The 25,033-nt window shown below is 46.0% G+C and overlaps 1 protein-coding gene across 1 annotated transcript in view; it reads left to right on the top strand.

Annotated features, from left to right (window-relative positions):
- Window positions 1–25,033, top strand: part of LOC140720079 (uncharacterized) — a 42,075-nt gene that overhangs the window by 5,949 nt on the left and 11,093 nt on the right. The window contains exons 2-4 of the mRNA XM_073034978.1: window positions 1,633–1,722; window positions 3,593–3,661; window positions 6,751–6,870. Of these exons, the coding sequence (XP_072891079.1) occupies window positions 1,656–1,722; window positions 3,593–3,661; window positions 6,751–6,870 (256 nt within the window). The 5' untranslated portion in view covers window positions 1,633–1,655. The remainder of the gene's footprint in view (window positions 1–1,632; window positions 1,723–3,592; window positions 3,662–6,750; window positions 6,871–25,033) is intronic.

The raw sequence follows: 25,033 nt of genomic DNA, 5'->3' as shown, positions 1-25,033 counted from the left end.
CAAACATGCGGATGTCCTTCTCACGTCCACAAAACCTCCTGTCTGCTCCCCTGTCGATAGAATCCCCAATGAGGACAGCTCTGCTCTTCTCCGTCCACCGTTCTGCACCACAGGGTCAGACTCAGTGCTGGAGGCCCTGCCACCGTGTCTCACCCCTAGTCGGTCGTCCCCACAAACAGTATCCATGCGGTATATATATAGATATAGATATAGATATATATATATATATATATATATATATATATATATATATATATATATATTCCTCACGGGAATGGCTGCAAGGGTGCTCTGCACTGTCTGTCTAGTCAGCGTCACTTTCTCCCTCTGACTGTTAAGCAACGAACTGCTTGAGCTTCCCCTCTATTTAATTAGAACCATAGAATATTACAGCACAGTAACAGGTCTTTTGGCCCTTCTTGGCTGTGCCATACCATTTATCTGCCTAGTCCCACTGACCTGCACCTGGATCATATCCCTCCATACCCCTCTCATCCATGTACCTGTCCAAGATTTTCTTAAAAGTTAAAAGTGAGCCCGCGTTTACCACTTCACATGGCAGCTCATTCCACAGTGTCACCACTCTCAGCTTGAAGAGTACCCCCTAATGTTCCCTTTAAATGTTCCCCCCTTAACCCTTAACATATGTCCTCTTTTCTCTTTCTCTCCCAGTCTCAGTGGAAAAACCCTGCTAGCATTCACTCTATCTATCCTCATTATAATATTATATAGCACTATCAAATCTCCCCGAATTCTTCTACGCTCCAGGGAATAAAGTCCTAACCTATGCAACCTCTGTCTGTAACACAGTTTCTGATGTCCCGGCAACATCCTTGTAAACCTTCTCTGCACTCTTTCAACCTTATTAACATCCTTCCTGTAATTCGGTGAGCAAAACTGCACACAATACTCCAAATTCGGCCTCACCAAAGCCTTATACAAACTCATCAATATACCAAAAGCTCTCTTTACTCCCCGATCTACCTGTGACGTCACTTTTAGGGAATTTTGTATCTGTATTCCCAGATCCCTCTGTTCTACTGCACTCCTCAGTGCCCTACCATATACCTTGTATCTTCTACCTTGGTTTATCCTTCCAAATCACAATACCTCACACTTGTCTGCGTTAAACTCCATCTGTCATTTTTCAGCCCAATTTCCCAGCTGGTCCAAATCCCTCTGCAAGCTTTGAAAACCTTCCTCACTGTCCACTACCCCTCCAATCTTTGCATCATCAGCAAATTTGTTGATCCAGTTTACCTCATTATCATCCAGATCATTGATATAGGCGACCAATAACAATGGAACCAGCACGGATCCCGATGGCACACCACTAGTCACAGGCCTCCACTCAGAGAAGTAATCATCCACTACCACTTTCTTTCTTCTCCGGTTGAGCCAATGTCTAATCCAAACAACTGAATCTTCCTAACTAACCTCCCATGTGGGACCTAGTGAAAGGACTTACTGAAGTCCATTCTCTCTGAATCCCTCTCCGCTGCACCTACCCCACCCCCTGCTCTCATTTCCTCTCTTTATCAGCTGCTCAGCTCGTGTTTGTTGGTGTCGGCCTGACTCCCTTGTCAAAACAGGCTTCCTCTGACAATGGTTGCTTTTCCTTCCTGAGCTCAGAGACGCAGAGAATCCTCGACAGGATGGACGACAGCGAGACCTACATGAAAAAGAAACCCAGAAAAACTGGCTCACTGGCTCCTTCCCGAGGTGAGTGGGGCAGAAAGACGGAGGGAGGGAGAATCAATCTGAGTCTGCCTCCCACAGCGTGTGATGGACAGTGTGGATGGAAACCCCCTCCGCACTTGACCCCGGGGGTCTGTGATGGCACAGTGGGGAGGGAGCATCACTCTGTGACTGAACCCAGGGCTGTGAGAAGCTGCAGCGGGAGATTCACTCTGTATTTGACCCCGGCGGTTTGTGATGACACAGTGGGGAGGGAGCTTCACTCTGTGTCTGAGCCCGGAAGTGTGTGATGGGACGGTGTGGAGGGAGATTCACTCTGTGTTTGACCCCGGGAGAGTGTGATGGGACGGTGTGGAAGGAGATTCCCTCTGTGTCTGACCCCGGGAGTGTGTGATGGGACGGTGTGGAGGGAGATTCACTCTGTGTCTGTCCCCGGGAGTGTGAGTCGCTGCAGCGGGAGATTCACTCTGTGTTTGACCCCGGGAGTGTGTGATGGAACAGTGGGGTGGGAGATTCACTCTGTGTCTGACACCGGGAGTGTGTGATGGGACGGTGTGGAGGGAGATTCACTTTGTGTTTGACCCCGGCAGTGTGTAATGGGACGGTGTGGAGGGAGATTCACTCTCTGTCTTTCCCCGGGAGTGTGAGTCGCTGCAGCGGGAGATTCACTCTGTGTTTGACCCCGGGAGTGTGTGATGGAACAGTGGGGTGGGAGATTCACTCTGTGCCTGACCCTGGGAGTCTGTGATGGGACGGTGTGGAGGGAGATTCTCTCTGTGTCTGACCCCGGGAGTGTGTGAGGGGACGGGGGGATGGAGATTCACTCTGTGTCTGACCCCGGGAGTGTGTGATGGGACGATGTGGAGGGAGATTCACTCTGTGTTTGACCCCGGGAGTGAGTGATGTGACGGTGTGGAGGGAGATTCACTCTGTGTTTGACCCCGGGAGAATGTGATGGGACGGTGTGGATGGAGATTCAGTTTGTGTCTGACCCCGGGAGTGTGTGATGGGGCGGTGTGGTGATCTCCGGTGTGCGCGCTGGGTCGATGATGAGGAAGCCTCAGCCATTTTGAACCTGACTGTTCTGCTCCCAGCTGAACCTGATGTATCGTACGCGGAGCATAAATTCAAGACCGTCTCTGAGCCCGAGTTCCGTAGAGATGGAGCTCAGTTTCATCTTTGTTGCCTTGACTGTGTTCATGTAATGTGTCCATTCCTGTCGAGAAACCTCAGGGCAAACTTACGGCTGACACTAACGATTCGCTGTTTGAGAATATGTCGGAGGGAACTCGCAGGAGTGATGACTAGGAGGGAGCAATGTGAGAGGATGAGAGGGCGTCTGCTCTCTAACTATCTCCCAGCATCTCTCTACTCCTTCTTCCCTATTATCTCTTCCGTCTCTCATTGCTCACTTTCTGAATCCTCTCCCCTCTGTCACCCTGCCCCGGTCTCTCACTCTCGCTCTCCGTTCTGCACTCTTTCCCTCACTCTCTCATTCCGTTTGTCTCTTCCACCCTCCCTCTCCCACATTTCTCCTCCCTACACTTTCTACTCTCTCACCCCTCTATCTTGCCTCTCAATCCATTCTTCCCGCTGACTACCTCTCTCCCTTCTTTATCCTTCTTTACTCCCACTTTATCTCCTCTCTCTCCCCTATCTCTCCTCATTCACTTTTCCCCATTCTCTTGCATTTTCCATCCCATCGACCCGCTTCCATCACCCCTCTCTCAACCACACCATTTCATCATCTCTGTCGGTGAACTCCCTGTCGCTTCCTTCTCTTGCCTCTCTCCCTTCATCCCTCTCGTATTCCGCCAACACTCTCTCCCCCCTCTCTGTACTCTCATCCTTTCCCTCTGCACCTCACTCATCCTTGTTTATCTCTCTCTCGCAGACCAACTGACCTCCACCTACACCGAGCTGAACATTCGGAAAGTCGAACGCCTCACCAATACACAAACAGGTCAGTGATGCAACAACCACGTCATTCCAGATGGTTCTCATGTCATACTCCCAAAGGCCCTATTGTGTGAGGCATTCTTCTCCACCAGTTCCCAGGCAGCTCGTTGCACAGACTGACCACCATCTGGGTAACAAACGGTTGTCAATCGGCTCACCAATTGAATCTTTTTCCCCTCTATCCTTACTCCTGTGCGCTCTGGTCCTCGATTGTCCAAGTCCAGGGGAAATAATTGTGTCCATTCACTCTGTCTGTGCCCCTCGTGGCTTTATATACCCCTGAAAGGTCATCCCTGCGTATCAAGGAATAAAGTCGCAATCAACCCATCCTCTTTCCCTAACTCAGTCCCTGAATTCCCGGCAACGACGTCGAAAATCTCCACGTGCACTCATTTCCAGTTCGATGGCTTCCTTCCTGGAACATGAAAGAGTGTCAGGGAAGTGATGTCTGCAGTGAAAATTAGGAATGAGACGGTGCTCAGGAAGATCTGGAAAGTCTGAGGTGGAGAAATCTCTATACCAGATGGAATGCACCCTCGGGTTTTGAACTGAAGTAGCTGGACAGATTACAGAGGCATTGACAATGATCTTTCAAAATTCGATAGATGCTAGCATTGCACCGAATAACTAGAAAAATGAATCCTCTATTTAGCGACGATGTACGCTGCAGAAAAGGAAGCTATAGACGGCAGAGGTTGGGAAGTTGTTGGAATCCATTGTTATAAATGATAATACAGAATACCTGGCGGCCAATGATAAGATGGAGTTGACGTGGATAGGCTTTTTATTAAGAATAGTGGAGATTCAAACAAGAGGACATGATTTAAGAGTTAAGGGACAAAAGCTTAGGGGTAACAGGAGGGGGAACTTATTTAATCAGAGAGTTGTTGCTGTGTGGATGGAGCTTCCAGTAGAAGTGGCAGAGGCAGGTTCGATATTGTCATTAAAAATGGATAGGTATGTGGACAGGAAAGGAATGGAGCATTATGGGCTGAGTGCAAGTCGGTGGGAAGAGGTGATAGTAAGCGTTCGGCACAGACTAGAAGAGCCGAGATAGCCTGTTTCCGAGCTGAAATTGTTATATGGTTATGTGGTTATATGCAAAAGCCAGCATGGTTTCCTGAAAGGAAAAACCTGCCTGAATATCCTACTGCAATTTTTTGAAGGAACGACAAGCAGGGTAGTCCAAGGAAGTGCAGTAGACATGGTGAACTTGGATTTTCAGAAGCCCTTTGGCAAAGTGCCGCTCATGAGGCTGCTTAGGAAGAAATGAACCCATAAACGTATAGGGTACATACCAGCGTGTGTGGAGCATTGACTGATCGGCAGGAAAGACAGACTGGGAATAAAGGGATCGTATTCTGTCTGGCTACCGGTTACAGTGGAGTTCCACAGGTTTCGGTGCTGGAATCGCTGCTTCCTGCGATGAATGCCAATGATTTCCCGATGACACAACTATGGGTGGGGGAGCGAGTAGTGTTGAGGAAACAGAGATCCTGCTGAAAGACTTAGATCGTATAAGGGAATGGGCAACGAAGTGGCAAATGAAAGACAATGTTGGAAATGTATGTTCATGCATTTTGATGGAAGAAATAAACGGGCAGACTATTATTTCGAAGGGGAGGGAGTTCAGAATACAGAGATAACAAGGGACTTGGGAGTCTGTGTGGATACCCTAAAGCTTAACCTCCAGGTTGAGTCGATGGTCAAGAAGGCGAATGCAATGTTGGCATTCATTTCTAGAGGTGTCGAATATAAGATCAGAGATGTGATTTTGAGGCGCTATAAGGCACTCGTGAGATTACACTTGGAGGATTGTGTGCAGTTTTGGGCTCTTTATTTTAGAAAATGTGTATTGGAATTGGAGAGGGCTCAGAGAAGATTCACGAGAATGGTCCCACGAATTAAAAGTTACCGTACGCTAAACGTCTGGCAACTCTTGGGCTGTACTCCCTGGAGTTCAGGAGAATGGGGGGCGATTTCATAGAAACATTCCGAATTTTAAAAGGCCTGAACAGATGAGATATGGCAACATTATGTCCCACGTTAGGGGAGTCTGGAACAAGAGGACACGAGTCAGGATTGAAGGACGGCATTTTAGAACTGAAATGCAGAGAAATTACTTTAGTCAGAGGGTGGAAAATCTGCCGTATTTGTTGGCACAAAGGGCTGCGGATGCCAAGTCACTGTGTGCATCTAAGGCAGAGATAGAGAGGTTCCAGTTTAGCTAAGATATCAAAGGGTATGGGGAGAAGGAAGGGGAGTGGTGATTGCTAGAGAATTGGATCAGCCCATGATTGAATGGCGGAGAATATCCGATGGACGAAATGGCCTACTTCTGCTCCTATGTCTTATGGTCTTATGAATTTAGCAGCCATTTTCATTCAGGTCAATCATTCACATCACACACAAAAAAAAAGTAAAAACGAATACTTGAGAGTCATCTTTGTAAAAATATATTGTGATTTGTTTAACTCTGGACTCTGGTACTGAAAACCACAAGGTTACCTACCGCTCTTCCTCTTGCAAGAAGCCAGAGAAGAAAGGAACACAGTAGAGCGCGAAACTCCCCACACCATGTTAATCCCCACAAGCCCGACATATTTCCAATGTGTAAAAAAAAGATCAGAGGTTGCAAACAATGATACAACTACGACTAAAATAATAACACCATATCCCTCTCTCACTCACCAATTGTCTCTCGCTCCTTTGTCCCTCTCTGTCCCTCTGCCACATTTTTTCTACCCTCACTCTACCTCTCTCTCTCTGACACTTTCGATAACGCTCGCACACTTCTCATTGCCACTTAACTCATAACCTTGCTCCCTCATCTCCATTCCCACTGCCTGTGGAATTTCTGTCTTCGTTCTGCCTCCTCATTCGCTGCCATTTTCCTGTCCGGCGCCTTCATCTCTCACCCTATTTCCGCTCTCCATCCATCCCTCTCGCTGCTGCTCAGTCTAAACGTCTTTCTGCACTCACTTTCTCATCTCTGTCATAATTTCTCCCTCTCTCTCACACCGCCCCACCATTCTCTACCTGTCCCTTGCCCTTTTATTTGACTCGCTCATATTCTCTTGCTTTCTCTCCCAGATGGTCTGGACCCCACCTACTCTCAGCTGAACTTTCGCCAAAATGAACTTCCCATCGCTAAGGATGATGATCCTCCTATTGCGTCGAGACCAGGAGAAATGCCAGTGACTGCTCAGGCAGGTCAGAGTTCACATTGATGAAGCCATTCTGAACGGGCACGTGCTGTACGCACAACTGTACCAGTACTAATAGATCTGCATCGACCATTTCTCTGGCAGTTCCTTCCACAGACGGAGCACCGTCTAATAAAAAAAAAATGTCACTCTTGTCCGCAGTTAAATCATTTCTGCTATCACCTCAGAACAGTGCGCTCTGACCCTCGATTCTGCATGTCTATAGAAAATGACTCTGCGCATTCCCCTTGTCTTGCCCCACGTGGTTTTATAAACCTCTGTCAGTCACCCATGAACTCCAAGGTATAAAATCCTAACCTGCCTGACTTATCTCCATAACTCGAGTCTCGGCAGTATCCCCGTAAAGCTCCCTCTGCAATCGTTGCTGCTCAGTGGCATTTCACCTGCAGCAGGTGGACAAAGACTGAACACTATACTCCAAGATCGGCCTACCCTACATCCTGTACAGCTGCAAAGTGACCTCTCGACCCCTGTACTTAGTGCCTTGATTGACGAAGATGCAATCTTTACTGCCCTATCTATCCTTGACCTCAATTTCTGGGAACCGTTTTCCCGTAGCCCTGGGTCCGTCTATTCTATAACACTTCCCAGGGTTCGTTCTCTTCACTGTAACTGTCCCACCCTGACTTGTCTTTCTGAAATTCGACAACTCGCAGTTATCGGAAATAAATTGTATTTGCTGCTGCTCGGCCCAGTTTCCCAGCGAATCGAGATCCCACTGTAAGAGATAACCGTCTGCACTGTTTATCACGTCATCTGCAAACGTATCGTCCGCGGCTTGTGTAATCTGTTACAAATGGTCTATATAGTTGACAAAGGTCCCAGGTCCCACTAGCGACCTTTGGGTAAACACGGCTAATGAGCTGCCTCCAGTCTGAGAAACGAACTTCAACCCTCAACCTTTGCTCCGACCGCCTAGTCAACAGTATGTCCAGTCATCCACCCCTCATTGCTTCATTGCTTCTCCGTCTCTCCGGATGTACCTTTCTCCCATCAACCAGTGCGATATACAACCCGGGAACTTGTTAATCAGCGTATATTATCACTGCCAATGCGCACAAATCAGTCAGTCAAATTTCGCTGTGCCCCCACCATTCTACAGAGTAACCTACTAATTGGAAGCATTAAATGCTTTATTGAATTCCCTACTCATCAAGTGTATTTCCCTATTCTCATGGACCGCCATGGTTGATCACTCAAAATAAAGAAACATTACTCTACTACCATGAAGTGACTGGTATCCCTGGATGTAACCGGCACCGCTCCTCTCTGTAATGTATGTAAATGACCCGGATGACCCGGGTGGCAATTTAGATGAGTGGTTTGGTACTTATAACACGTTTGACTTCATCATTGGGGGGTTCAAAGATCAGTGCGTTATGATGCAGCTTTATCAAAATTTCTGATTAGGCTGCATCCTGCGTATTGTATACAGTTCTGGTCACCATATCATTGGGACGATTAGAAGGCGTTGGACATCCTCCTAATATGTCGAACGGGAAACCCGACAGAGGTTTCTAAGATCACAAGAGACACAGACTGAGTGGACAGACAGTACGTTTTACCAAAGTTCAAATGTCTAATACCAGAGGGAATGCATTGTGGTCAACATTGTAAGCCAGTTTCTGTACTCTGCTGGTTGGTCTCTGTTCTATATCTGGCAATAATAAAACAATTCACTAACTCTACGAGACAGGATATTAAACACACAAAGCCTAGTTGAATATCCAGATTTCCATCCAAATCTTTGCCTCAAAGAGCAGAATTAGTAGGGCGGATCTGTGCACTACACCGGGAGTCACGAACTTCCAACCAACGTCTGTCGCTCTCTGAGGTCTGTACACAGCCAACTCAGAGCCCAAATTCCCAGTTCATTAGGAATCCCAGTCACGCAATCTTGTGAATGAATCTCCCATGAAAGGGGCGCTGTTAACCATAAGACCATAAGACAAAGGAGCAGAAGTCGGCCATTAGGCCCTTCGAGTCTGCTCCGCGATTTCATCAAGAGCTGAACCAATCTCCCCTTTAGTCCCATTCCCCGCCTTCTCACCATAACGATTGATGTCCTGACAACTCAGAGACCTATCAATCTCTGCCTTAAATACACCCAATCATTTGGCCTCCACTGCTGCCCGAGGCAGCAAATTCCATAGATTCACCACCCTCTGGTTAATTTATATTTTACGCATTTCTGTTCTGAAGGGGCGCCCTGCAATCCTCAATTCATGCCCTCTCGTACTAGATTCCCCCACCATCGGAAACAACTTTGCCACATCTACTCTGTGCCATGCCTTTCAACATTCGAAATGTTTCAATGAGGTCCCCCCCCCCCCATTCTTCTAAACTCCAAGGAGCACAGTCCAAGAGCCGACAAATGTTTCTTATATGTTAACCCACTCATTCCCGGAATCATTCTACTGAATCTTCTCTGAACCCTCTCAAAGGTCAGCACATCATTTCTTATATAAGGAGCCCAAAACTGCACGCAGTATTCCAAGTGAGGTCTTACTTCTGCTCCTTACTTCTGCTCCTTTGTCTTATAGAGCCTCAACATCATATCCCTGCTCCTATACTCTAATCCTCTCGAAATAAATGCCAACATTGCATTCGTTTTCTTCACCACCGACTCCACCTGGAGGTTAATCTGGAGTATTAGGGTATCCTGCACGAGCGCTCCCAAGTCCCGTTGCATCTCAGTACTTTGAATTCACTCCCCTTTGAAATAATAGCCTGCCCGTTTATTTGTTTCTACTAAAGTGCATGATCGTACACTTTCCGACTTTGTAATTAATTTGCCACTTCTTTGTCCATTGCCCCAATCTATCCAAGTCTCTCTGCATACTCTCTGTTTCCTCAGCACTACCGGCCCCTCCCCCTATCTTTGTATCATCAGCAAATTTAGCCACAAAGCCATCTATTCCATAATCCAAATCGTTGATATACAACGTAAAAAGAAGCGGCCTCAACACGGACCCCTGTGAAAAACGAATGGTAACCGGCAGCCAACCAGAATGGGATCTCTTTCTTCCCACTCTCTTTTTCCTGCCATACGACCAACGCTCTATCCAAGTAGATATACCTCTATCAAATCTCCCCTCATTCTTCTGCGCTCTGGAGAATAAAGTCCTAACCCATTCAACCTCTCTCTGTAACTCAGTTTCACAAGTCCCGTCAATATCCTTGTAAACCTTCTCTGCAATCTTTCAAGCTTATTAATTCCTTCCTGTAATTAGGTGACCAAAACTGCACACAACAGTCCAAATGCGTCCTCACCAATGTCTTATACAACCTCACAATACCATTCCAACTCTTATACTCAATACTTTCATTTATAAAAGCCAATGTGCCAAAAGCTCTCTTTACGACCATATCTACCTTTGACGACACTTTTAGGGAATTATTGTAACTGTATTCCCAGATTCTTCTCTTCCACTGCACTCTTCAGTGGCCTACCATTTACCTTGTATGTTCAACATTGGTTTGTCCTTCCAAAGTGCAATAACTCACACTTGTCTGTATTAAACTCCATCTGCTATTTTTCAGCCCATTTTTCCAGCTGGTCCAATTCCCTCTGCACGGTTTGAAAATCTTCCTCACTGTCCACTGCACCTCCAAACTTAGTATCATCAGCAAATTTGCTGATCCAATTTACCACATTATCATCCAGATCATTGATATAGATGACAAATTACAATGGACACAGCACTGATCTCTGTGGCACACCACTAGTCACAGGCCTCCACTCAGAGAAATAATCCTCGCTTTCAGATCTTTGTTAATTTCTTCAAATTTGGCCCTTTTCCAGTTTAGAACTTCAACCCTAGGACAAGCTCTATCTTTATCCATGATCAAGTTAAAACTAATGGCGGTATGATCACTGTCCCTCGGTGTTTCCCCACACAGACTTCCGTTACCTGTCCTAACTCGTTTCCTAATAGGAGATCTAAAATTGCATCCTCTCTAGTTGGTACCTCCACATATTGAAGACAATGCCATTAGGCTTTACAATTCTACCGCCAGGATTTAAGAACTTTTTAAAAGCTATTATTAATGCTTTTTGAGATGGTGATTTAGATGCATATCACATTTTTTTTTTACTGAGTTAAGTATTGTATGTAATTAGTTTTGCTACAACAAGTGTATGGGACATTGGAAAAAAGTTGAATTTCCCCATGGGGATGAATAAAGCATCTATCTATCTATCTATCTATCTATCTATCTATCTATCTATCTATCTATCTATCTATCTATCTATCTATCTATCTATCTATCTATCTATCTATCTATCTATCTATCTATCTATACAAACACTAATCCATCTGGACCTTTAACAGTATGAGAGCCCCTATCAATATGTGGAAAATTAAAATACCCTACTATCACAACTTTATGTTTCCTGCAGTTGTCTGCTGTCTCTCTGCAGATTTGCTCCTCCAGTTCTCACTGACTATTGTGTGGTCTGTAATAAAACCCCATTAATGTGGTCATCATGTCTTTCCTGTTTCTCAGCTCCACCCATATGGCCTCGGTAGCCGAGCCCTGTAATCTGTCCTGCTTGAGCACTGTTGTAACATTTTCCCTGACTGGCAATGTCACTACCCCAACCCCCACCCTTCATCCCTCTGCCTCTGTCACGTCTGAAACATCGGAAACCTGGAACATTAAGCTGCCGTCCTGCCCCTCCTGTAGACAAGTTTCACTAATGGCTACGATGTGATAATTCCACGTGTCAATCCACGCCCTCGGCTTGTCTGCCTTCCGGACAATACTCCTCGCATTGAAATAGACACACCTCAGAAGATTGTAACACCCATACACAACACTTCTATTTCTGACTTTGCATGAACTTTTAACACAATTTATTTCCACCCCCGCTCCATGATCTGCTCTGGCCCTCCAGTTCCCAAGCCCCTCCAAATCTAGTTTAAACCCTCCCCATTCAGCGCTCGTGGTTTTATACGTCTCTGTGAGGTCACCATTACGTTCCAAGAATTAAATTCCCAACCTGTCCGCCCTCTCTGCACAAATCAATCCCTCGAGACTAGACAACATCCTCGTTCTCCTCCTTCGCACTCCTCACTTTCACATTACCCACCCCACACTCTCTGCTCCTCCCCTACACCTTTATCCTCCTCCTCCACCAATCTCCTCCTCTTCTTGGTCCCCGACTCTGCCCAACCACTCTCTTAAAAACAAATACTTTCCCCGTCTTTGCCCTTCTCTCTCCCCATCTCCCCTCTCTGCCTCCTCTGCCCCACTCTCTTCCCTTATTATCTCCCCTCCTTTTCTCCTTCCCCCTCTCTCGTCCCTGTCTACTTCCTTTCGCACTAACACCCCCTCCCTCCCTCAGCTCTCTCTCCTCTTCGTCATCCACTTTCACGTAATCCTGTGCCCTCTGTCTCCCGGCACCCCGGAGTTTTGTACCATCTGAGACCTTGTTAAAGTCTAGGTAGATTACATCTACTCCCCGTGCCTGCTCCGTCCTTCCAGATCAAAGTAGCCCGACAGCTCTCCGTGGGTCTCACGCCATCCAGTACCTCTCTCCCTCCTGCATCTTCCACCGTCCCTACTTCCCCACTCCCTTCCTCTCTCATCAGCTATTTCTTTCCCCGTCTCTCCCTACCTTCCTCTCTTCCATCTCCCAGAGTGATCTGCCATCTGGGATCTTGTGACTGAACTTGTTAAAGTCAGTGTACATTTTATCTGGGAATCAAGACAAGCAGGTCATCCGCAATCAAATCGGTCAGTCTAATCGCCCTAGGCCTCACTCCATTATGCAGAGCAGCCCAGCCAATGCCTTATTGAAGTCCCTGCTCATCACGTCAACTACACTGTCTCATCAGCCGTCTTGGTGCCTTTCTCCAAAGATGGACATCTGACATGTTCTCTCCGTGGACACTGTCCACACTTCCTCCAGCCTCGGTGCAGGAATAATCATTGACCCGCACCCAACCCGGACTCCCTCCCATCGTTGGGGCGGGGGGAGGGAGGTTGGGGAGCTATCAGATTTTCGAACAGCCTCCTAGAGCGATCAGATCCTGACCTTCTCATCATAACCTTTGATGTGCTGACTACTCAGATACTTATCAATCTCTGCCTTAAATACACCCCATGACCTGACCTGCACTGCCGCCCTTGGAAACAAATTCCACCGATTCACCACCCTCTGGCTAAAAAAAATAATAGTCTTCGTATCTCTGTTCTGAATGGGCGCCCTTCAATCCTTCAGTCATGCCCTCTCGTACTAGACTCTCCTACCATGGGAAACAACTTTGCCACATCCACTCTGTCCATGCCTTTCAACATTCGAAATGTTTCAATGAGGACCCCCACATTCTTCTAAACTCCAAGGTGTACAGTAGAAGAGCGGTCAAACGTTCCTCAAATGTTAACCCTCTCATTCCCGGATTCATACAATTGAATCTTCTCTGAAACCTCTCCAACGTCAGCACAGCTCTTCTTAAATAAGGAGCCCAAAACTGCACATAGTATTACCTGGGAGGTCTTACCAGTGCCTTATAGAGCCTCAACATCACATCCCTGCTGCTATACTCTATTCCTCTAGAAATGAATTCCAACATTGCATTCGCCTTCCTTACCACCGACTCAACCTGGAGGTTAACCGTAAGTGTATCCTGCAAGAGGACTCCCAAGTCCCGTTGCATCTCAGAACTTTGAATTCTCTCCCCATTAAAATAATAGTCTGACCGTTTATTTCTTCAACCGAAGTGCATGACCGTACACTGTCCAACATTGAATTTTATTTGCCACTTCTTTCCCCATTCCCCCAATCTATCCAAGTCTCTCTGCAGACTCTCTCCCCTCAGCACGACCGACCCCTCCGCCTATCCTTGTATCGTCAGGAAACTTAGCCACAAAGCCATCTATCCATAATGCAAATCGTTGATACAGTACGTAGAAAGAAGCGGCCCCAACACGGACCCCGGTGGAACACCACAGGTAACCGGCAGCCACCCAGAATGGGATCCCTTTATTCCCACTCTCTGTTTCCTGCCAAACAGCCAACGCTCTATCCAAGTAGATATACCTCGATCAAATCTCCCCTCATTCTTCTACGCTCCAGGGAATAAAGTCCTAACCAATTCAACCTTTCTCTGTAACTCAGTTTCTAAAGTCCCGGCAACATCCGTGTAATTCTTCTGAGCACTCTTTCTCCCATATTAATATCCTTCCTGTAATTAGATGACTATAACTAGACACAGTACTCTAAATGCATCCTCACCAATGTCTTATACAACATCATCATAACATTCCAACTCTTATGATCAATACTTTGATTTAGAAAGGCCAAAGTGCCAAACGCTGTCTTTAATTCCCTATCTACCTCTGAACCCACTTTTAGGGAATCATTTTATCTGTATTCCCAGATCCCTCGGTTCTACTGCACTCCTCAGTGTCCTATCATTTACCTTTTATGAACTACCTTGGTTTGTCCATCCATAGTGCAATACCTCACACTGGACTGCATTAAACTCCATCTGCCATTTTTCAGCCCAGTTTTTCAGCTGGTCCAATTCCCTCTGCAAGCTTTGAAAATCTTCCTCACTGTCCAATACACCTCCAAAATTAGTATCAGCAGCAAGTTTGCTAATCCAATTTACCACATTATCATCCAGATCATTGATATAGATGACAAGTAACAATGAACCCAGCACTGATCCCTGTGGCACACCACTAGTCACAGGCGTCCACTCAGAGAAGCAATCCTCCACTACTACTCTCTGACTTCTCACTTTGAGCCAAAGGCTAATCTAATTTACTACCTCACCATGTACATGTAAGGGGTTTCTTCTTTCTTGATGTTACTGCGACTGCGACCTAGCGTCTGAATCTTCCTAACTAACCTCCCATGCGGGAGTTCGTCAAAGGCCTTACTGAAGTCCATATAGACAACATCCACCGCCTTCCCATCATCCACTTTCCTAGTAACCTCCACGAAAAACCGTATAAGATTGGTTAAACATGACCTACCACGCTCTAACCATGTTGACTCTCCCTAATGAGTCTATCCAAATAGTTGTAGATTCTATCCCTTAGTACTCCTTCCAATAATTCACCTACTACTGATGGTAAACTTACCGGCCTATAATTTCTAAAATTATTTTTAGAGACTTTTTTTTTAACAACAGAAAAACGGAAGAGCTATCCTGCAATCTTCCAGTACCTGACACGTGGATACCGACATTTTAATTCTTTCTGCCAGGGCCCCTGCAGTTGCAAACACTAGACTCCTTCAAGGTCCGGGGGAATACCCTGTCAGGTCCTGGGGATTTATCTACTCTGATTTGCCTCAAGACAGCAATCACCTCCTCCTCTTCAATCTCTTTAGATTCCATGACCTCACTACTTATTTCGCTCATTTCCTTAGGCACCTTGTCAGTTTCCTTAGTAAATACAGATACAGAAAAAAACATTTAAGTTCTCCTCCATTTCTTTTGGTTGCATACGTAGCCGAACATTCTGATATTCAAGAAGACCAATTTTATCCCTTACCATCCTTTTGCAATTAATATACCTGCAGAAGCTCTTCAGATTATCCTTCACCTTGACTGCCAGAACAACTTCACGTCTTCTTCTAACCCTCCTGATTTCTTTCTTGAGCATTTTCTTGCACATTTTATACTCCTCAAGAATCTCATTTGCTCCTTGTTTCCTATTCATGTCACACATTCTCTCTTTTTTCTTTATCGGAGTTCTAATATCCCTAGAGAACCAAGGATCCTTAATCTTATTCACTTTGCCTTTAATCCTGTTAGGAACATACAAACTCTGCACTCTCAAAAGTTCTCTTTTGACGGCCTCCCACTTACCAATTAGATCCTTGCCAGAGAACAACCTGTCCCAAATCCACGCGTTTTAGATCATTTTTCATTTCATCAAATCTGACATTTTTCCAGTTTAGAACTTCAACCCGAGGACCAGATCTATCTTTATCCATGATCAAGTTGAAACTAATGGCTGTATGATCACTGTCCCTCGGTGTTTCCCCACGCAGACTTCCGTCACCTGTCCTAACTCGTTTCCTAATAGGAGAACTAAAATTCCATCCTCTCTAGTTGGTACCTCCACATATTGATATAGAAAACTTTGCTGAAGACATTATACAAACACTAAACCATCTGGACCTTTAACAGTATGGGAGCTCCAATCAATATGTGGAAAATTAAAATACCCTACAATCACAACTGTATGTTTACTGCAGTTGCCTGCTGTCTCTCTGCAGATTTGCGCCTCCAATTCTCACTGACTATTGTGTGGTCTGTAATACAACCCCATTAATGTGGTCATCATGTCTTTCCTGCTTCTCAGCTCCACCCATATGGCCTCAAGTAGCCAAACCCTCTAATCTGTCCTGCCTGAGCACTGTTGTAACATTTTCCCTGACTGGCAATGTCATCACCCCCAACCCCACCCTTCATCCCTCTGTATCTATCAGGTCTGAAACATCGGAACCCTGGAAAATTAAGCTGCCGTCCTGCCCCTTCTGAAGCCAAGTTTCACTAATGGCTATGATGTGATAATTCTACGTGTCAATCCACGCCCTCGGCTTGTCTGCCTTCCGGACAATACTCCTCGCATTGAAATAGACACGCCTCCAAAGATTGTAACACCCATACACAACACTTCTATTTCTGACTTTGCATGAACTTTTAACACAATTTATTTCCACCCCCGCTCCATGTTCTGCTCTGGTCCTCCAGTTCCCACCCCCCTGAAAATCTAGTTTAAACCCCCCCCCCCATTCAGCGCTCGTGGTTTTATACGTCTCTGTGAGGTCACCACTACGTTCCAAGAATTAAAGTCCCAACCTGTCCGACCTCTCTGCACAAATCAGTCCCTCGTGACTAGACAACATCCTTGTACTCCTCCTTCGCTCTCCTCCACTTTCACATTACCCACCCCACAATCTCTGCCCCTCCTGTACACCCTTATCCTCCACCTCCACCAATCTCCTTCTCTACTCGGTTCCCGATTCGCCCCAACCACTCTTTAAAAAAACTTTCCCCGTCTTTGCCCTTTTATCTCCCCATCTCCCCTTTCTTCCTCCTCCGCTCCACTCTCCTCTCCTATTAGCTCCCCTCCTTTTCTCCCTCCCCCTCTCTCGCCCATGTCTACTTCCTTTCTCACTAACACCCCTCTCTCGCCAATGTCTACTTCCTTTCTCACTAACACCCCTCTCTCCCTCAGCTTCCTCTCCTCCTCGTCATCCACTTTCACCTAATCCTGTGCCCTCTGTCTCCCGGCACCGGAAGCAACGTACCATCTGAGACCTTGTTAAAGTCTAGGCAGATTACATCTACTCCCGAAGCCTGATTGGTCCTTCCAGATCAAAGTAGCCCGACAGCTCTCCCTGGGTCTCACGCCATACAGTACCTCTCTCCCTCCTCCATCTTCCACCCTCCCTACTTCCCCACTCCCTCCTTCTCTCATCAGTCAATTCTCTCCGCGTCTCTCCCTCGCTTCCTCTCTTCCATCTCCCAGAGTGATCTGCCATCTGGGATCTTGTGACTGTACTTGTTAATGTCAGTGCGCATTTTATCAACCAATCAGGACAAGCGGGTCATCCGCAATCAAATCGGTCTGTCTAATCGCTCTAGGCCGCACCCCATTATGCAGAGCAGCCCAACGATTGCCTTATTGAAGTCCCTGCACATCATGCCACCTATATTGTCTCATCAGCCGTCTTGATGCCTCTCCCCAAAGATGGAAAACTGCCATGTTCCCTCCGTGGACACTTGTCTACACTTCCTGCTGCTTCGGTGCAGCTGCCAGATTAATCATAGAACCCCACCCATCCCGGACTCCCCCCCATCGGGGTGGGGGTGTGGTGGGGTTGAGATATCAGATTATCGAATAGAGCGATTAGATGGACTCCTGACCTTACGATCGACCTCGTCGTGGCCCCTTGCACCTTATCGCCTTCCTGCACTGCTCTCTCTCTGTAACTGTGTCGCTTTACTCTGCATTCTGTGATTGTTTTACGCTGCTCAACAACTATGAAAGGATTTGTATCTCTGGATGTAACTGGGGCCTCGCCTGTCCGTGATGTACATAAAGGATCTGGATTAAATTGGAGAGAGGTGCTTTAGACTCATAAAAAACATAGAAACCATACAGCACAATACAGGCGCTTCGACCCACAAAGCTGTGCCGAACATGTCCCCACCTAAGAACTACCAAGCCTTTACCCATAGCCCTCTGATCTTCTCCGCTGGATGTAGCTATCCAGGAGTCCTATAAAGAACGTATCATTTCGGCCTTCACCACCGCCGCCGGTAACCCATTCTACGCACTCGCCACTCCCTGTGTAAAAAACCTACCCCTGACATCTCCTCTACACCTACTTCCCAGCACCTTCAAACTATTCCCTCCCGTGCTAACCATTTCAGCCCTGAGAAAAAGCCTACATGATCTATACGATCAATGTCCCTCCTTATCTTGTACACCACTATCAATTCATCTCTCATCCATCGCTCCAGGGAGAAAAGGCCGAGTTCACTCACCCTATTCTTATAAGGCATGCTCCCCAATCCAGGCAACATCCTTGTAAATCTCTTACGGTTTCCAGGTCCTTCATATAGTGAGAAACATTGAAAACCTACAGCACAATTCAGGCGTTTCGGCTCACAAAGTTGACCCGAACATGTCTCTACCTTAGAAATTACTCGGCATACCGATGGCCCTCTATTTTTCTACGGTCCATGTATCTATCCAAAAGGTCCTTAAATGACCCTATCATGTCCGCCTCCAGCACCTTTGCCGGCAGCCCATTCCACGCACTCACCACTGTCTGCTTAAAACACGTACCACTGACATGTCATCTGCACCTACACCCCAGCACGTTAAACGTGTGTCCTCTTGTGGCAAGCATTTCAGCCCTTACACGACTCATCCTCCGTCGCTCCAAACAGAAAACGCCGAGTTCACTCAACCTGTTCTCATAAGGCATGCTCCCCAACCCAGGAAACATCCTAGAAAATCTCATTTGAATCCATTCTTTAGCTTCCAAATTCTTCCTTTAGTGAGTCAACCAGAACGGAGCACAGTACTCCATCTGGGGTCTGAACAGTGTCCTACATAACTGCAACATTACCTCTCAGCTCCTAAATTCAATTCCACTATTGATGAAGGACGATTTGCCGTATTTCCTTTCTAACCACCGAGTCGACCTAAGTAGCAGCTTTGAGTGTCCTATGTACTCAGTCCCGAAGATCCCTCTGATCCTCCACACTGCCAAGAGATTTATCATTAATACTATAATCTGCCATCATATTTGACCCACCAAAATGAACAAACCCGCACACTTATCTGTGTGGAACTCCATCGGACAATTCTCAGCCCAGTTTTGCATCCTATCAATGTCCCGCTGTAACATCTGACAGCCCTCCACACTATCCACAACACCACCAACCATAATGTCACCAGCAAAATTATTAACCCATCCCTCCACTTCCTCATCCAGGTTATTTATAAAAATCACAAAGGGTAGGTGGCGCAGAACAGATCTCTGAGGCACACCGCTAGTCACAGGTGTCCATGCAGAATATGACCCTTCCACAAGCATAATTTGCCTTTTGTGGGCAAGCTAGTTATTGATCCACAAAACAATATCCCATTGGATCCCATGACTTCTTACTTTCTCAATAAGCCTTGCTTGGGGTATCATATCAAATACCCTGCTAAAATTCATATACACTACATCTCCGGCTCTACCTTCATCAATGTGCTTAGTCACGTCCTCAAAAACCTTTCTCAGACTCGTGAGGCACGACCTGCCTTTGACAAAGCCATGATAACTATTCATATTTATATTAAACCTCTCAAAATGTTCATAAATCCTGCCTCTCAGGATATTCTCCATCAACTAAGCAACCACTGAATTAAGACTCACTGGCCTATAATTTCCTGGGCTATCCCTCCTCCATTTCTTGAATAAGGGAATAACATTCGCAACCTTCCAATCCTCCGGAAACCCTCCCGTCCTCATTGATGATGTAAAGGTTATTGCTAGAGGTTCAGCAATCTCTCCCTCGCTTCCACAGTAGCCTGGGGTACATCTCATCCGGTTCCGGTGACTTGTCCAACTTGATGCTTTCCAAAAGCTCCAGCACTTTCTTAATTTCTACATTCTTAAGCTTTTTAATCCACTGCAAGTCATCCCTTTAATTCAGTCATTGTATTCTGGCATGGTGCCAGAGGACTGGAAAATTGTAAATGTCACTACCCTCTTTAAGAAAGGGAGAAGGCTGCAGAAAGGAAATTATAGATCAGTTAGCCTGACCTCAGTGGTTGAGAAGAAGAACACTTTAAATATTTCTGCCAGGGCCCCTGCAATTGGAAAACGAGTCTCCTTCAGGAACCGAGGGAATACCTTGTCAGGGCCTTTGGATTTATCTACTCTGACTTGCCTCAAGACAGCAATCACCTCCTCCTCTTCAATCTCTTTAGGATCCATGACCTCACGACTTGTTTCCCCAATTTCCATAGTGATACCTTGTCAGTTTCTTTAGTAAATACAGATACAAAAAAAAAATAAGTTCTCCTCCATTTATTTTGGTTCCATACGTAGCCGACCACTCTGATTTTCAAGAGGATCAATTTTAGCCCTTACTGTTCTTTTGCTTTTACTATACCTGTAGAAGCTCTTAGGATTATTCTTCAACTTGACTGCCAAAGCAACATCATATCTTCTTTTAGCCCTCCTGATTTCTTTCTTAAGCATTTTCTTGCACTTTTTATGATCCTCAAGAATCTCATTTCCTCTTTGTTGCCTATATTTGTCATACATCTTTCTCTTCTTCCTTATCAGATTTCCAACATCCCTCGTGAACCAAAGTTCCTTAATCTTATTCACGTTGCCTTTAATCCTGACAGCAACATACAAACTCTGCACTCTCAAAATGTCTCCTATGAAGGCCTCCCAGTTACCAATCACATACTTGCCAGAGAACAACCTTTCCCAATCCACACTTTTTAAACCATTTCTTCAAATTTGGCCTTTTTCCAGTTTAGAACTTCAACCCAGGACCAGATCTATCTTTGTCCATGATCAAGTTGAAACTAAAGGCGGTATGATCACTGTCCTTAGGTGATTGCCCCCACAGACTTCTGTCAACTGTCCAAACTTAGTTTCCCAATAGGAGATCAAAACTGCATCCTCTCTAGTTGGTGCCTCCACATATTGAGATAGAAAACTTTGCTGAAGACGTTTTACAAACTCTAAACCATCTGGACCTTTAACAGTGTAGGAATCCCAATCAATATGTGGAAAATTAAAATACCCTACTATCACAACTTTATGTTTACTGCAGTTGTCTGCTGTCTCTCTGCAGATTTGCTCCTCCAATTCTCACTGACTATTGCGTGGTCTATAATACAACCCCATTAATGTGGTCATCATGTCTTTCCTGTTTCTCAGCTTCACCCATATGGCCACGGTAGCCAAGCGCTCTAATCTGTCTTGCCTAAGCACTGTTGTAACATTTTCCCTGACTGGCAATGTCACCATCCCCACCCCCACCCTTCATCCTTCTGTCTCTATCACGTCTGAAACATCGGAACCCTGGAACATTAAGCTGCCGTCCTGCCCTTCCTGTAGCCAAGTTTCACTAATGGCTGTGATGTGATAATTACACGTGTCAATCCACGCCTTCGGCTTGTCTGCCTTCCGGACAATACTCCTCGCATTGAAATAGACACGCCTCCGAAGATTGTAACACCCATACACAACACTTCTATTTCTGACTTTGCATGAACTTTTAACACAATTTATTTCCACCCCCGCTCCATGTTCAGCTCTGGTCCTTCGGTTCCCACCCCCCTCCAAATCTAGTTTAAACCCTCCCCATTCAGCGCTCGTGGTTTTATACGTCTCTGTGAGGTCACCACTACGTTCCAAGAATTAAAGTCCCAACCTGTCCGACCTCTCTGCACAAATCAGTCCCTCGAGACTAGACAACATCCTCGTTCTCCTCCTTCGCACTCCTCCACTTTCACCCCAAACTCTCTGCCCCTCTCCTACACCAATCTCCTCCTCTATTCGGTTCCCGATTCTCCCCAACCACTCTCCTAAAAAAGACTTTGCCCGTCTATGCCGTTCTATCTCCCCATTTCCCCACTCTCCCCCCTCTGTCCCAGACACCTCCCCTATTATCTCTCCTTCTTTTCTCCTTCCCCCTCTCTCGTCCCTGTCTACTTCCTTTCGCACTAACACCCCCTCTCCCCCTCAGTTCTCTCTCCTCCTCGTCACCTAATCCTGTGTCCTCTGTCTCCCGGCACCCCGGAGTTTTGTACCATCTGAGACATTGTTAAAGTCTAGGTAGATTACATCTACTCCCCGTGCCTGATCCGTCCTTCCAGATCAAAGTAGCCCGACAGCTCTCCCTGGGTCTCACGCCATCCAGTACATCTCTCCCTCCTCCATCATCCAGCCTCCTGACCTTACGACCTACCTCGTCGTAAATAGAGTGATCTGATGGCTTTCTGACCTCACGATCGACCTCGTAGTAGCCCCTTGCACCTTATCGTCTTCCTACACTGCCCTCTCTCTGTAACTCTGACGCTTTACTCTGCATTCTGTGATTGTATTACGCTGCTCTACAACTATGAAAGGATTTGTATCTCTGGATGTTACTGGGACCTCGCCTATCCGTGATGTATATAAATGATCTGGATTAAATTGTAGAGGGCTGCTTTAGACACATAAAAAACATAGAAAACATACAGCACAATACAGGCCCTTCGACCCAGAAAGCTGTACCGAACATATCCCCACCTAAGAACTACCAAGTCTTTACCCATAGCCCTCTGTTCTTCTCAGCTGGATGTAACTATCCAGGAGTCCTATAAAGAACGTATCATTTCGGCCTTCACCACCGCCGCCGGTAACCCATTCTACGCACTCGCCACTCCCTGTGTAAAAAACTTACTTCTGATATCTCCTCTACACCTACTTCCCAGCACCTTCAAACTATTCCCTCTCGTACTAACCATTTCTGCCCTGAAAAAAACATCGTTGTAAATCTCTTACGGTTTCCAGGTCCTTCATATAGTGAGAAACATTGAAAACCTACAACACAATACAGGCATTGCGGCTCCCAAAGTTGTCCCGAACATGTCTCCATCTTAGCAATTACTAGGCTTACCGATAGCCCACTATTTTTCTACGGTCCATGTATCTATCCAAAAGGTCCTTAAATGACCCTATCGTGTCCGCCTCCAGCACCGTTGCCGGCAGCCCATTCCACGCACTCACCACTGTCTGCTTAAAACACTTACCCCTGACATGTCCTCTGCACCTCCTCCCCAGCATGTTAAACGTGTGTCCTCTTGTGGCAAACATTTCAGCCGTGACACGACTCATCCTCCGTCGCTCCAAACAGAAAACACCGAGTTCACTCAACCTGTTCTCATAAGGCATGCTCCCCAATCCAGGAAACATCCTCGAAAATCTCATTTGAATCCATTCTATAGATTCCAAATCCTTCCTTTAGTGAGTCAACCAGAACTGAGCACAGTACTCCATCTGGGGTCTGAACAGTGTCCTACATAACTGAAACATTACCTCTTAGCTCCAAAATTCAAATCCACGATTGATGAAGGACAATTTGCCGTTTTTCTTTTCTAACCACCGAGTCAACCTAAGTAGCAGCTTTGAGTGTCCTATGGACTCAGACCCGAAGATCCCTCTGATCCTCCACCCTGCCAAGAGTGTTATCATTAATACTATGTTCTGCCAAAATATTTGACCCACCAAAATGAACCACCCCTTACACTTATCTGTGTGGAACTCCATCGGACACTTCTCAGCCCAGTTTTGCATCCTTTCAATGTCCCGCTGTAACATCTGACAACCCTCCACACTATCCTTAACACCTCCAACAATAGTGTCACCAGCGAAATTATTAGCCCATCCCTCCACTTCCTCATCCAGGTTATTTATAAAAATCACAAAGGGTAGGTGGCGCAGAACAGATCTCTGAGGCACACCGCTTGTCTCAGGTGTCCATACAGAATATGACCCTTCCACAAGCATAATTTGCCTTTTGTGGGCAAGCTAGTTATTGATCCACAAAACAATATCCCCTTGGATCCAATGACTTCTTAGTTTCTCAATAAGCCTTGCTTGGGGTATCATATCAAATACCCTGCTAAAATTCATATACACTACATCTCCGACTCTACCTTCATCAATGTGCTTAGTCACGTCCTCAAAAAACTTTATCTGACTCGTGAGGCACGACCTGCCTTTGACAAAGCCATGATAACTATTCATATTTATATTAAACCTCTCAAAATGTTCATAAATCCTGCCTCTTAGGATCTTCGCCATCAACTAAGCAACCACTGAAGTAAGACTCACTGGTCTATAATTTCCTGGGCTATCCCTTCTCCATTTCTTGAATAAGGGAACAACATGCGTAACCCTCCAATCCTCCGAAAACCTTCCCGTCCTCATTGATGATGTAACAGTCATTGCTGGAGGCTCAGCAATCCCCTCCCTCGCTTCCCACAGTAGCCTGGGGTACATCCCATCCGGTCCCGGTGACGTGTCCAACTTGATGCTTTCCAAACGCTCCAGCACATCCTCCTTCTTAATTTCTACATTCTTAAGATTTTTTAATCCACTGCAAGTGATCCCTTCAATCTCCAAGATTATTTTCCGTAGTGAATACAGAAGCAAATATTCATTCAGTACTTCCGCTATTTCCTTCGGTTCCATACAGACTTTTCCATCGTCACACTTGATTTGACCTATTTTCTCACGTCGCATCCTCTTGATCTCAACATACCTATAGAATGCCTTAGGGTTTGTCCTTAATTTTGACCGCCAAGACCTTCTCATGGCTCCCTCTGTCTCTCCTAATCTCATTCTTAAGCTTTTTCCTGCTCGCCTTAACATTTTCTAGATTCATATCACTACCTTGTCTTTGAAACTTTCGTACGGTCTTCTTTTCTTCTGATGTGATATGTAACAGCCTTTGTACACCACGGTTCCTGCACCCTACCATTCTTTCCATGTCTCAGTGGAACGCACCTACTTAGAGCCCCACACAAGTACCCCCTGAACTTTGCCACATTTCTTCCGTACGTTTCCCTGCGAACATCTGTTTCCAATTCAAATTTAC

The sequence above is a fragment of the Hemitrygon akajei genome, unplaced genomic scaffold (genome assembly GCF_048418815.1).
Source record: "Hemitrygon akajei unplaced genomic scaffold, sHemAka1.3 Scf000036, whole genome shotgun sequence".
Classification (NCBI taxonomy): domain Eukaryota; kingdom Metazoa; phylum Chordata; class Chondrichthyes; order Myliobatiformes; family Dasyatidae; genus Hemitrygon; species Hemitrygon akajei.
This window is presented reverse-complemented; position numbering and strand designations above follow the sequence as displayed.